The sequence below is a fragment of the Ovis canadensis genome, chromosome 8, assembly GCF_042477335.2.
Source record: "Ovis canadensis isolate MfBH-ARS-UI-01 breed Bighorn chromosome 8, ARS-UI_OviCan_v2, whole genome shotgun sequence".
Classification (NCBI taxonomy): domain Eukaryota; kingdom Metazoa; phylum Chordata; class Mammalia; order Artiodactyla; family Bovidae; genus Ovis; species Ovis canadensis.
The window spans coordinates 20768660-20783090 of record NC_091252.1 but is presented as its reverse complement, the minus strand read 5'-3'; the positions used below and the strand labels follow the sequence as shown (position 1 = coordinate 20783090).

Below are 14431 nucleotides of genomic sequence, written 5' to 3'. Positions count from 1 at the left end.
CTTATAAACATGATAGTGATTATCTCATCATTACTTTTGATCTTGACAAACCTGGGAAAAACTTAAGTTCGTAAAAGATTAAGTTATGATGGACTTCTGCAGCTATTAAAAGAAAGATTCATTGAGCAGCACCTAAAAATTAAAAGGGTTTATGATGTAAAAAATATGCACACTGATAATCAACGTGAGGGACTTCCCAGGTCACTCAGTGGTAAACCCGCCTGCCAGTGTAGGAGACACAGGCTCGATCTTTGGGTGGGGAAGATTCCCTGGAGGAGGAAATGGCAATGCAATCCAGTATTCTTGCCTGTAAAATCTCTTGGACAGAGGAGCCTGGTGGGCTACAGTCCATGGGATTGTGGAGTCACATACAACTAGCAACTGAGCGTGCATGCACAGCGCAGCCAATATGAGAACAATTCGTCTTAGAACCATGTGGGAGTAGACCCAAGTGATGTTAGGGTATTATAGCATATTTTTTTCTCCTTTCCTGTTTCCCCAAATCTTATGTAAGATACTATTACTTTTAAGATTAAAATTAGAGTTTTAGTTTAATGTATTCACCCTGAAAAAATATTTGGCAAGTGCCTCTTATGTGTCCAGAAAATTTGCTATAGCAATTTGGGCTTTAAAAAAATGCCAGAATCTTGTTTCATTATTTACTCCAGGGCAATACAAAAGCAAAGAAGTGTGCTTAGTGAACTCTTTACAGTAAGTACTTCATATACAACCTAAGATTTAAGGTTCTATTGTGTGTAACCTAAGCATTTAATGCCAGACCGTCAGCCCAACCCCTGTTAAATATAATGGTGTTGTGTCTCACTGTGGCCATCTGCTTCAGGACTCATTCCAAAATTAACTCACTAACTTACTCAGGTCATTCCACCAAGGAAAATGGGATCACAGTGATATATTAACCATAACATCAATGTGAACAAGACTTTGAATAATGCATCTCAGAGCAACACTCTAGGTAACTGAATTAGAATAAGCCAGACAAGGTCATTTGAAAAGTACTGTGGCATTATTTCAGCTGACATTTTTAGTGAAATAATTGCGGAGTCACTGAAAGCTGTAAGAAAGAGTGTGAAAGATGGCTTGTACACTTTGCCCAGTTTCCCCCAGTGGTAACATTTTACAGAACTGTGGTACTGGGCATTGACATGGTACAGTCCTCCCATCTTAGTCAGATCTCCCTGGCTGTATTTGTACTCCTGTACATCTGTGTGTGCAAATGTGTGAGGTTCTGTGTAATTATATCCCTTGGTATGTTTGTGCATCCACCGAAGCCAAGATGCTGAGCAGTTCCATCGGCACCAAATCCTTGCTCTTTCATAATCACAGCCTTCCTCCACTCCCTACCATCCCCAACCCCTGGAAACCACTGCCTTGTCCTCTAGTTGGGAAATTTTGTCATTTCAAAAATGTTACATAAATGAAACCGTACAGTATGGAAAGCTCAACCCTTTGAGCTTGGCTTAACTCCCTTGTGAATCTTCCAAGTTGTTGCATGTATCAATAGCTTGCTGCTTGTCAGTGCTGCCAAGTAAGTATTCATGGTGGATATACCATCATTAACCATGTGTCTGGGCTGATTCCAGGTTTTGGCTATTAAAATAATACTGCCATGAACATTAACATACAAGTGTTTATGTAAACATAAAGTTTTCATTTCTCTGGGATAAATGTCTGATAAACTGCTGGGTCATATAGTAATTACATGTTTAGTTTTTTAAAGACGCTGCCAAACTGTTTTCTAGAATGCCTATACTGTTTTGTAGACATACTCCAAGCAAAGTACGGGGGGCTTTTTCTTTTTCTTTGCCAAATTATTCTGAAGTCCTATTTGTGACAGTTTTCATTACCTGAACTAACTAAATAGATTTGCTAAAGATAGCTATGTTGAGTAAGTAGATTTAGAAAAGAGAACTTTAAATCAGGGCATATCAGAAGCTCCTCCCTCCAACCCCCCCCCAAAAAAAAATCACTTAATCTTCATAGATGAGCTTTACACAGTAGGTCAGTTTGAAATATTTGACCCCTTTAGTGTTGCTCAGATGGTAAAGAATATGCCAGCGATGGGAGAAACATGGATTTGGTCGTTGCATCAGGAAGATGCCCTGGAGAAGAAAATGGCAAGCCACTCCAGTATTCTTGCCTGGAGAATCCCATGGATAGAGGAGCCTGGTGGGCTACAGTCCATGGCATGGTAGAGTCGGACACAACTAAGTGACTTAAACTTGGACTTTTCAGTCTCTAGGCAGCTAGCAAAACAGACTCAACCCTCATTTCATAGCTGTTGGGCTCAATCTCCTATACCCATAACAGAATATTGGCCTGGACATAATTTGTTCCTCCCTTGTGTGACAATCTTTCTGTCTTCTATAAGGGGAAAAAATGTTTTTTAAAGGATTTTTGGATACCATAGATCAGCATCTTCACTTTGCACTGGCCAGAAATGAAGGCCCTGGACTAGGAGTTAGAAGACCTGTGTTTGAGTCCCTCCTCTAATAAGCTGTGTCACTGTAAACACGTCCCTTACCCTCTCTAAGTTTGCTCAGCTGGATAAGCTGGATGGAATTCCCAGAGGAACCACCTGGAGGACCTGCAGGACCCCAGTTGCTGGCCTGCCCCCGGAAGCTCTGGTTGAGCAGTTCTAGAATGAAACAGGAGAATCTGCCTGATATACAAGTTCCAGGAGATACCAATGAGAACCCGGGCCAGATTATGCTAAAGTGCCTTCTGGCTCAACAGTACTATCCCCTCAGCCATCCCCCTCCAAAGGACCCCTTCGGTTTGCTTTCCAGAGTGAGTTATTTGTTTGACCTTTTTTTTAAGTGACCAGATATATAGTGGAGTATAATGCAACCATTTAACATGTCATAGAAGAATATTCACTGTCATGAGAAGCTACTATAATATATCATTAGGTTATAAAGAAGCTACACATTACAAAACAGCATATGCAGAAATGTCCAGTTATACATAGAAAATAAATCTTAAAAGATATATCTAAAATGTCAATAATAGTTATCTCTAAATCATAAAGTTGTAAAAATTTTATTTTCTTCTTTCTATGCATTTCTGTGTTTTCTAATTTTGTCTGTAACTCATATTTATTGATCATTTATTAGAATAAAGAATTCCCATGAGCAGAACAACTCCTGATTTCTCTAAGTTTTAATAATTATGGTTAAATACCAACCAGCACAAACTAAGACTCTTCAGGTATGAGATGAAATTGTCTAGGAGGCTTTAGAGAGGTAGCTATGACCTTCCTTAGCCCTTTGCCTAAAAAGTGTGGGCAATCGCTTTGTGCTGTTCTTCTTACTCAACAGAATTCTGTACACATGCACCTAAGTAGTCCTGCCCCAGGATCACTTGTTACAGCATCTCATTATTGCCTGGGTGATGTTTCCATAGAGCTTTTCCACAGCTAACTAGTAGGATCAACAGCCATAGCCTCCCAAGCTGGTCCCTCCTCCGTCCTTGACAATGGGTTGAAGTGTTTTAGATGAAGCTAGTTCTTCCTTTGGGACTAGGAGGGACTAGCTAGTATCTCTGTTAGAAAAATTAATATTTACTCCTAAAATAGGAATGTTAAATTATCACTGACATAAATTTTTATAGATGCCAGAAACCAGTTACCTGCTGTGGAAAGCTGTTTTGTTCCCCATGTGGGTTCGTGTCCCCTCCTGGAATTTCTAACTATATTGATGTCCCCAAAACATTGTTTTCTTCAACACCCACACTTCTTAAGGTTAGAATGAGCATGACTTCCTTGAAATAATATTTATTAAAATGGTTTTGCTGCTAAAAATTTTAAGGAATTAATACTATAGAAAAATGTTCCATTTCTGAACCCTAGTAACTCCGTTTCTGAATAAACTTGTTTGATTGGAGGCATGGTGTCAAAAGGGCAGTGCAGTGGTGATTTCAAAACACCAGTCTCTCCAGAGCTGCAGCACACCACTGTTCTTTCTGCGTATACGCACAGTTCCCTCCTGTGCGTATCCCTTAAGAATGAGAAATTCAAAGGACTTTTTGATTTATGAGTGATAGTGTGTTTATTGTGGTAGCACTATTTACCATTTTACACTTTAACACCCACCCATATCGGTATCTATCATAGAATTTTTTCCTTTAAATGAATGTGTTTTGTGCTTGAGAAAATACATTTTTATGTACGACCTCAAGACTGTTGCCGTCTACATGTCTGCACCATGTGTTTGCTATCATGGGTGAGGTTGCTGGGTTTGCCTTATATAACTGGGAGCTTCGGCAGTTGCATCCGGATGGCTTGTTCACCGCAGTGCTGTCTCAGTAGCACCATCCAACACCAGCAATGCCTCCACAACCCCCTGGCTATGAAAGAGGTGATGGGAAGGTTACGTCTAGAAGTTTCTTGCTTTGTTGAAAAACAGGCTCAAGACCCGGGAATTGCTGCATTTGTCCGTGTGTCTAGCCTCATCAGGAAAGGAAAGGGCCTCTCTTTATCTCACTCACATCTCCATCTTCTGGTCCTTCACACACTGCCCTTAACTAGAAAACATAGCTCTGCTGTGCTTTACTGGTTCTGGTAGGTGAAAAACACAAGCTTTCGATTGGTCTGTAAATTTTCCAACTGTGTTGTTATTGTTGTTCAGTTGCCAAGTCATGTCCAATTTTTGTGAATTGTGTGACTGCAGCACGCAAGGCTTCCCTGTCCTTCACCATCTCCTGGAGTTTGCTCAAATTCATGTTTGTTGAGTTGGTATGATCCTCTGTCGCCCTGTTTCCCTCCTGTCCTCAGTCTTTGCCAGCATCAAGGTCTTTTCCAGTGAGCTGGCTCTTCTCATCAGGTAGACAAAGTGTTGGAACTTCAGCTTTAGCATCAGTCCTTCCAAAGAATATTCAAGGTTTAGGACTGATAGTTTGATCTCCCTGCAATTCAAGGGACTCTCAAGAGTCTTCTCCTGCACTATAGTTCAAAAGCATCAATTCTTCGGCGCTCAGCCTTCCTTCTGATTCAACTGTCACATCCATACATGACTACTAGAAAAATCATATCTTTGACTATACGGACCTTGTCAGCAAAGCGATGTCTTTGCTTTTTAATATGCTGTCTAAGTTTGTCATAGCTTTCCTTTCAAGGAGCAAGCATCTTTTAATTTTATGGCTGCAGTCACCGTCCACAGTGATTTGAAGCCGAAGAAAATAAAATCTGTCACTACTTCAACTTTTTCCCTTCTATTTGCCACGAAGTGATGTGACCAGGTGCCATGATCTTCTTTTTTTTGAATGTTGAGTTCTAAGCCAGCCTTTTCACTTTCCTCTTTCACCCTCATCAAGAGGCTATTTAGTTCCTCTTCATTTTCTGCCACAAGAGTGGTATCATCTGCATATCTGAGGTTATTTATATTTCTCCAGGCAATCCTAATTTCAGTTTGTGCATTTCACATGATGTACTCTGCATATAAGTTAAATAAACAGGGTGATGACACGCAACCTTGTCATACTCCTTTCCCAATTTGGAACCAGTCAGCTATTCCTTGTCCAGTTCTAACTATTCTAATTGACCCGCATGCAGGTTTCTCAGGAGGTAGGTAAGGTGGTCCCGGATTCTCATCTCTTTAAGAATTTTCCAGTTTGTTGTGATCCACACAACAGTCAAAAGGCTTTAGTGTAGTCAGTGAAAAGCAGATGTTTTTCTGGAATTCTCTTGCTTTTTCTGTGATCCAACAGATGTTGGCAATGTGATCTCTGGTTCTTCCACCTTTTCTAAATGCAGCTGGTACATCTGAGAGTTCTTCATTCATGTACCATTGAAGCCTAGCTTGAAGGATTTTGAGCATTACCATGCTAGCGTGTGAGATGAGTGCAACTGTTGTGGTAGTTTGAGCATTCTTTGGCATTGCCCTTCTTTGGGATTCAAATGAAAATTGACCTTTTCTAGTCCTATGGCCTCTGCTGAGTTTTCCAAATTTACTAGTATATTGAGTGCAGCACTTTAACAACATCATCTTTTAGGATTTGAAAAAGCTCTGCTGAAATTCCATCACCTCCACTAGCTTAGTTCATAGTGATGCTTCCTAAGGCCTACTTGACTTCGCACTCCAGGATGTCTGGCTCTAGGTGAGTGATCACACCATTGTGGTTATCCTGGTCATTAAGAGCTTTTTTGTACAGTTCTTCTGTGTATTCTTGCCACTCTGCTTACTCTTTTCTGCTTCTGTTAGGTCCTTACCATTTCTGTCCTTTATTGTGCCCCTTCTTACATGAAAGTTGCCCTTGATATCTCTAATTTTCTTGAAGAGATCTTTAGTCTTTCTCATTCTATTGTTTTCCTAGTGTACCATGGACTAAATAAAATACAATTTTATTTAAAATACAAGGTAAAGGTTTAAGTGACATTAAAGACAGTGATTTTACTTGCCTTTTTCCTACTTTCTAAAGGCTCTTACAGAATTTGAGTTGGAAGGCTTCACTGATGTTTGCTTGGTCTAGTATTTCTGTCCACATTCAATGTACACATACTTACTGTCATTTTAGAGGGATAGGATCTTCTTCCTTATTGTATTGCTTCTCACATCTTTGGTCCTTTATTCCATCCTTCCTGTTTGTTCATTTAGCAAAGCCAGCTTCTTTTAATGGGAAAAAAGGTATATCCCACTCTGTGCCATGACAGGCTTTATTACCACACAAGTTTTCCTAATTCGAGTAATAACTACCTCATTCAGGCTACTTCTTGAGAAATCTTACTTCCTTTCATAACCCAAGAATGGTCTTTTTTCTGTGATCAGGTATTAGGCGTCCATCCTAGACTTATCCCAACCTATTAGAATCATCTCATTACTTGACTGTCTCCCCCACTCACATATGAGTGCCACGAGGGAGTACCTTCTCAGTGTGTTCTCTGACTGGACAGTCACAGACTTATAGGTGGTATTTAATCATTTAATGAATTGAGTGAATGAAGCCAGCTTGCCAGCCCAGTAGAGGAAAATCTCATATTATTTATTCAGCGCAAAGAGTGGAGTCCACATTGTCATCAACACAGGCCTGATTGATGCTAAATTAGCAAGTTAGGAAGCATTTTATACCCTGTTGTCATTTAAGACTCAATGTGATTGAAAAAGTAATTTTCTTTCATTATTTTTGTATTTACATTTATATTGTATATTTTATTTTGTAAATGAAGCTTGAGCCTAGAAACTGGATTTTATAATATTAAAATAAAATGTGTTTCCATGTCATAACATTTATTTCAGAACATAACTTTGAACATGAACCATACCTAAACAAAAAATGTTTAAGGCATAGTGTTTTATATTTACTTATTAAGTCTACAGTACCCTTTAAAAGGAACATTTGTGTGTAGCTGTGCTAGTTTCTCTGAAGAGTCTTTTCTAAAGCTCAATTTTACTATGAAACACATTTTTCAGTATTTTACAGTTTTATCTGTCTTGTTTTGTGCACCTCAAAGCATTTATGTAGCATTTTTTAAAATGTTAATTTTTTCTTGTGCAGGCTGCCTTGACAGCATGTCTTTCTATTGATTGAAATTCCAACTCTATGCTGAGGAATAGAATTCATAGTATAATTTTGTTAACTAAGACAAAAAGAGCATTCAAAAGTGTTTAGCATATTTACGCAATTGTACAGAAGCATTATAAACTGAACATTTGGTCAACTATTACTGCAGCCTGGCCCTGCTTATGGTGGCTTAAGATTGTTTTTAGATGGTGACTCAAAGCAGAGACAGTATTTTTAGACAGTTTCACTCTCCCTCCCCTTTTTCATTCCCAAGCGTCCACTTTCAGGAGGAGAGAACAAAGAGGGTGAAACCTTACAGCGAACTCCAAAGAGCCCTATCTCCCTCATTTCTAATAATTATTTATGCTTTTGTAGCTAGATACTCCAGAAATGCAACAATGGAGCCTGAAGCTGTAGCTGTACTCATAGACTCTGCAAAGCTTTAAAACTTTTTACTTTGGGGAATAAAACTAAAAAGATGAAATACGGAGATTTTTCTCAGTGTAATGGAACAAAATAAAATTATCCTCTCTTAAAATAAATGGCAGGTAGGGAAAGCAATTTTTCCTGTCACGAATAAAAGCTAGGGAAAACAAAATCTGCATTTGAAATATGTTATCTCAAAATGTTTTAAATAAAAAGAAGCTAAACTACATTGTACAGTACCTGTTCCCAAGGATGATTGCAGTTTCTTGTTATTAAGTCCTGAGAAACACATAGTGTCCTTGGCAGGCAGCACTATAAAAACAAACAAGAAAAAAAAAAGACATAGTAGGTCAAATTAAATTTTTTTTTTCTTTTTTGACTCAGGGGCTGCATTTTGCATTGTTTTAATGAGCGTGGACTCATGTAGTTTTCTCCATCTTGCATCCATGTTCACAAGCATGCAAAAGAAAGTAACTCTTTGATATATGAGACAATGTGAAGATCGAAAGTCCCCCAACCTGTGCAGTTCTATCTTGATCATCTATCTGTAAACTACAGGGGGGGAAAGCATGGATTGGAAATAAAAATTTCTTCCTAAACCCATCCCTGCTACTTACTAGCTTTGTATCCTGAGCGAGTCACTTAGGTTTTCTGAGCTTCTGTTTCTTCATTTGTAAAACAAAGTTTCAGATGCCTGCTTTACCTAAATCATAAGACTGCTGAGGATGAAAAGAATCAAAATAGGAAAGTGTTTTACAAGTTTCTGGTAGGTCCTGTTATAGAGTTTAATGAGCTTGTTGAAGGTCACAGAGACATCTAACTAAACCTCTTGTTGAAGGTCATGGAGAGATTTAACTCTGAACTGCAGCATTTTTCAGCACTGGCACTGGTAATGCTTTTAGGCTGATTATTCGTTCTTATGGGGAGCTGTCCTGTGCATTATCAGAATATCCCTCCCTCTCTACCCACTAGATGCCTTTAGCATCCCCCAAATTGTGCCAGCCAAAAATATCTCCAGGGACTTTCCTGGTGGTCCAGCAGTTGGGACTCGGTGCTTCCACTGCAGGGTGCAAGGATTCTATCTCCGGTCCCAGAACTAAGATTCTGCATGCCGTGACAAAAAAAAGAAATCCTCAGACACTACCACATGTACCCTGGTGGGCAAAATTGTCCCAAGTAGAGGACCACTGATCCGTGTGGTTCTAGGGCGAAAGTTCTTAAAACCATTTTTATGACAACATTTGTCACCATCAGTTATTCTAAGTAGTTCCTGGTTGGAATACTCCATGACATTGCGGCTCTCAGAATTCAAAAAGGGATGACTGGTTTTCAGCCACCATCTTTCTGTCTCTGAGTATCAGCAGTGGCATTGGCTTCTTGGGAAGGTCCCTGTGAATTGTTGAAGAAGTAGAGTCTCCCAACAGAGATACTGACCACAGTGAGCCAGAAGTCAGACTCAGTAACCCCTGAAACTCCTTCCTGGGATTCTGTGATCATCCCCTAAAGGGCCCATCTGGTCTCTCTTCAGCAGCCCCTTCTCATCTGAACATTCATGGGCTTCTAATATCTGTCACCAGCTGAGAGGCCAGGGAGAGAAACACAAGTGTCTTCATAACTATTATCACAGACTCTTGACTTTAAGCCCTTGACGTTTGCACCAGTTGTCCAAGTTTACATTTTCTGTAAGAAGAGGTGAGCTCATGTCCTTCTACTTTGCTATCTATCTCCTCCCCACCCCATGCTTATATTTTATTTAGGAATCTTAACCTTTCTTCTTTGCCTGCTCCTTCAACTTTGTTCTCACTGCAGAACTTGATAGAAAAACTCAGCTGGAAGTTGATACGGAAACACAGCAGGGGCTTTTCTCACCAGCATCGTATGAAGAGTAACATCCTTCTGAATCACTTGACGAAAAGCAGATGCCTTCTGCCCTTGCACGACTCTTTGCTTTTCCTTTCCCCTTAACAGGGCTCATTAAATACACACCTCCTTTGACTGCGTTTGGGGACTTAAGTACCAGCTGTCCAAGAGTGGAATATTTTCGCTTCTGTTGCTCACTCCTTCCCCGCAAAAATGGCCCGGGACAAACTTCCACATCTTTATCTCCGACTGCGTGCTGCTCTCTTCCAGATGCTGTCACTCTCCGCAATTTATTATCACCCCTGAACTAGAACTTTCAGAGCATTTATGGTTGACTTTATTATATTTGTTTCATAATTATCCAAAACTATTGAGAAATTTGATGCATTTGATCTGGGCCTTATTAAATAGTCTGAAATAATTTTTTGTCTATATGAATTAAATTTTTTGAAACAACTGAATTTTAAGATAACTTGCACTGACAAGCCCATGTATATAGTTGAATGTGGTTAAAAGCATTGGCATGACTGGAAGAGAGATTAGTGTAATTAACAATCATGACAAGAACCTGGAATTGCCCAGGAGTCTTCAGGATTTGGAAGTCTGTTCACAGAAGATCCAAAGCAGCTGTTTGAACCAATGGGAACAAGAACTGGATTACTTCATGGCAGTACAATGTTAGTGTCAATTTAAACTTAATTTTTTTTCCCTTTAAAGTGCATGTGAATTATTTTAATTACTGTATGGTTTATTTATGAAAGAACTAATTGGCTCCCTCTGTAAAATAGCAGTATCTGGCCCAGCCAGGAGTCATTTTTCTTTGTAGACCAGCGAGCATCCTTACTGACCAGACTTACCTGATCCAGGTTTGATGTGCACTCAGCCATTTTATCACATTATATAAGGAAAGCACTGTGGGTTTTTCTTCCTTTTCCAGGTGGCCTTTTTGAAGATGTAGCCAAGGGAGTTGACACATTCCTCTCCACAGCACGGGGTGCACCAGCAGCCAGCAGTCAGCCCAGTGGGCAGCAGTTGCAGAGACAAGAACCCGGCTACAGAAAGAACAGGGCGTTGCAGTTCTGAGTTTCCTTGCTTGCATCTGTTCTCTAAGAGAAGAGTTAACTTTAAATCTCTGAAACACCGAGGCCGTGCAGAAAGTCATAGTAGCAGGTTGAGAGATAAGTATAGAATTTTCATCTCTGTTTCCCACCGAGAGGAACATTGAGATATGTGCTGTGTCAGCACCACCTGGAGAGAGAGAACTGGCGGAGACCCATCTGTCCTGTGTGGAGGCAGCGAGGGGCTTCGCTGGTGGAACTGAATGTTAGCTACTGTAAATCTTAGGACATAAGCTTCCAGAGAACTTCTCAGATTTGTTTTTAAAAAAATTTTTTTAAGAAAATATGGAACTTCTGTATACTTTCTTCAGAGGAGATGCTCAGTAAGTAAATGTCTGTTGAATGCCTGATTGTCAAATTAAAAGATTTCCCATTTATGCAAAACTGCTCGTGTTCCTTTTCTTCTTTAATTCCTTTACCATTACCAAGTACGCTGCAGATGAAGAAATATACCTCACTGGCCTCCTGTTACAGAGTTGTCTGAGTCCTTGTGTGCTGGAGCATGTGGTAAGGGAACTGCTCAGAATGACAGAGCTGGAGGGGGTCCTACAGGGCGCAGGACCAGCCCTCATCTTAGGGAGAAGGTTTGAGACGTGCCTGTCATCTCACAGAAGGAGCCACCTCGGGGCTGGAGGTAGGCAGATTCTTCCTGCCCACTTCTTACTTAGGAGGACAGTCTCTAGATCTGCAGCTATACCTGCTCCTCTCACCAAGCCTGTTTGCTACCAAAGTCACCTTAGGCTGCTCGCTGCTTGAAAGTCAACACTCCAGAGACAAGTGTTGATTGGAATGGAAAACCTCCTTTATTCATGAGGCTGGCAACCTGAGGAGGTGGCGGACTCACGTCCAAAAACCACCTCCAAAGATGCCGCTCGACCACTGAAGTTTTTGAAAGAATCATTTGGGGAGGAGGTCAGAGTCTTCTTTATCTTCCCACACATGCAGACTTTCTTCTGACTGGCTGTTGGTGAGGTAACAAGGCTGTGCTCCAAGAATCTTGTGCTCACTCTGGGGTTCCCATCCCCCACCAGGATGGGGCCTTTAGTTTCTGCGTGTGTGCGTGCTTAGCCACTGAGTCATGTCCAACTATGTGTGACCCTATGAACTGTAGCCTGCCAGGCTCCTCTGTCCTTGGGATTCTCTAGGCAAGAATACTGGTATGGCTTGGCAGTGCCCTTCTCCAGGAGATCTTCCTGACCCAGGGATCGAACCCACGTCTCTTTTGTCTCCTGCATTGGCAGAGGGGTTCTTGACCACTCATACCACCCGGGAAGCCCTTTGTTCCTGCAGAAGAACTCAAGCATGTTGTTATGTATGTCCCTTCAGAAGGAACTAGGCTCCTACTCTAATCGCTGCACTGTATCTTCTTGATGGGTCCTCCTTAGTTTCTGCATTCCTTCCCTTCTCTGATGAGAAATTGAATCTGCCCTTTGGAGTTCAGGGAAGGTCAAGGAGGCTGAATGAAGCCTATACCCTATGAACAAGAAACTGGAGACAAGGAAAGTAGTTGTATCCAGGAAGGCGCCACAGAGCCCTCCTCTGATTCATACTGGCACTAATTCTACCCTGTGGACTATCTAATACCTTTTTACTCAAAAATTTCCCTGTCTCCTAATTTCCTAACACCCTTAACACAGGGGTCACTGGCATGGTAATTTAGTGAACCTTTCATAGCTGCTTCTTCCTTGTAGTTTAACCAAAACAGGGGTCCTACTAGCAGAGCAGTGGTGTAGCACTCTTAATGGTGCAGCTGGTAGACATAGGAATAAAAACCCCGTTTTTGATCCTGCAGAGTCATTTTATTAAGCACAGTTTGAAGCACTGTAGTTCTCAGTATTTTTTCCAAGACTCACGGTCATAAAGGAAAATTGGTTTGACTTCACTTACACTACTCAGCTGCCACACACCTCAGTGACTTTCAGTGCTTTAGATTTCTACCTGTCAGCATAGAACAGAGTTTCTCAACCTTAGTACTATTTACATTTGAAGCTGAATAAGTTTTTGTTGTGGAGGACTGTCCTCTTCTGTAGGGAGGAGAAACTTTTTTTCCATACACTTCTAAGTTCAGTGGTTAGGGCTTGCAAATCAAGCTGAGAAAAGACAGATTAATGACAGAAATAAAACCAATTTAATTACATACCTCTGAACAGAAGTTTCACAAGGAAATGAGACTTTAGGAAGTGACCAGATGATTGAGATTTATATACCATCTTAGACAAAGAGAAGGGAGTTTAAGGCTTCTGGGCAGGGGGCATTAAGTTCTAGGAAGGTGAGGGGAGGAAATATATCATAAACAAGGGTTGTCTTGTGCAGATAATGACAATAAGAGTTGTCCAGCTGTGGCTCTTTTCCTGTTCAGAGACACCTTTACAAATGGAAATTTCCTTTTGTGAATGTAAATTTCCTTTACAAATGGGGAAATTTATATTTTTACTCAGTTAAGGAGAGATTAAAAAGCTTTTCTTGCCTCTGCTGGTTCTCAGTTGTCTTTAGCTCAAAATATTCCTGATGCCATAGTGGGATATTTGGGGTAACATATTCTGGTGCCCTTCAGTGAACTGGAGAATGTTTAGCAGCATTCCTGGCCTCCACATGCCAGTTGCCCCCTACCCTAGCTGTGACAACAAAAAAATGTCTGCAGACATTGCCTTAGTGGCTGAAAAAAAAATGTGAAAGTGAAGTTGCTCAGTCATGTCTTGACTCTTTGCAACCCCATGGACTGTATACCACGCTCCTCCATCCATGGGATTTTCCAGGCAAGAATACTGGAGTGGGTTGCCATTTCCTTCTCCAGGAGATATTCCCGACCCAGGGATTAAATTTAGAGGCTGAAGTTGACCTCAGTTTAGAGCCACTGCTCTTGAGGCTGTGTCATGAAAATGAGATTTGGTGGTTCCCTATAGCGGTGCATCATCAGTGACACAGTCATTACAAAACCTGAGTCTTTTTCTGGCACATGACCTGGTTTTAGTATACTATTGTTTATGCAGATAAACGCTGCTGCTGAATACCTTTGTGTGACTATTTCTTAAGAGTTCAGTTTATTTTTACCTAATTGTTGGAGATTGGAATAAATTTGATGACGCAATGGAATAAATTAGATGTGCCTGGAGCAGAATTCCCTTGAGATAGTTTTTCTTCCTCTGGAAATGAAAGGAACTGTTTCCATACTGATACTTGTTTACAGTTTAGATGGTGAAGGTGATCATGATTTCAAAGATAACTTTGAGAAACATACCCCATAGAAAGAGTGTAAGCCTTCTCTCTGAAGGCAAGAAGGAGAGCCTTGAAATAAGGCATGGCTCGTTTCTATAGGCTGAATAATTTCATAGTCTAGTGAATGGGGAGATTTTTCCAATTATTTTGGGGAAGGGGCGGAGATTTCCGGAAATGGCAGAAATGGAGCCACCACCCATTTGGGGCCTTGTACGGTCAGCCTCAAGCTTCCCTGGTGGCTGATCCTTTTCTTCAGTGGTAAAGAATCTGCCTGCAATGCAAGATATGTGGGTTCG

The 14431-nt window shown here is 40.7% G+C and overlaps 1 protein-coding gene across 6 annotated transcripts in view; it reads left to right on the top strand.

The window, feature by feature from the left end:
* The window catches only part of UBE3D (ubiquitin protein ligase E3D), a 330935-nt gene that overhangs the window by 152354 nt on the left and 164150 nt on the right, over positions 1-14431 (top strand). For 3 of the 6 annotated variants that reach the window (XM_069599004.1, XM_069599003.1, XM_069599005.1), the window contains one exon: positions 10739-11303. The exons of the other annotated variants lie outside the window; for them this stretch is intronic. In XM_069599004.1, the coding sequence (XP_069455105.1) occupies positions 10739-10759 (21 nt within the window). In that variant the 3' untranslated portion in view covers positions 10760-11303. Of the gene's footprint in view, positions 1-10738; positions 11304-14431 lie in introns of those variants that run through there. 6 annotated transcript variants of the gene reach the window in all.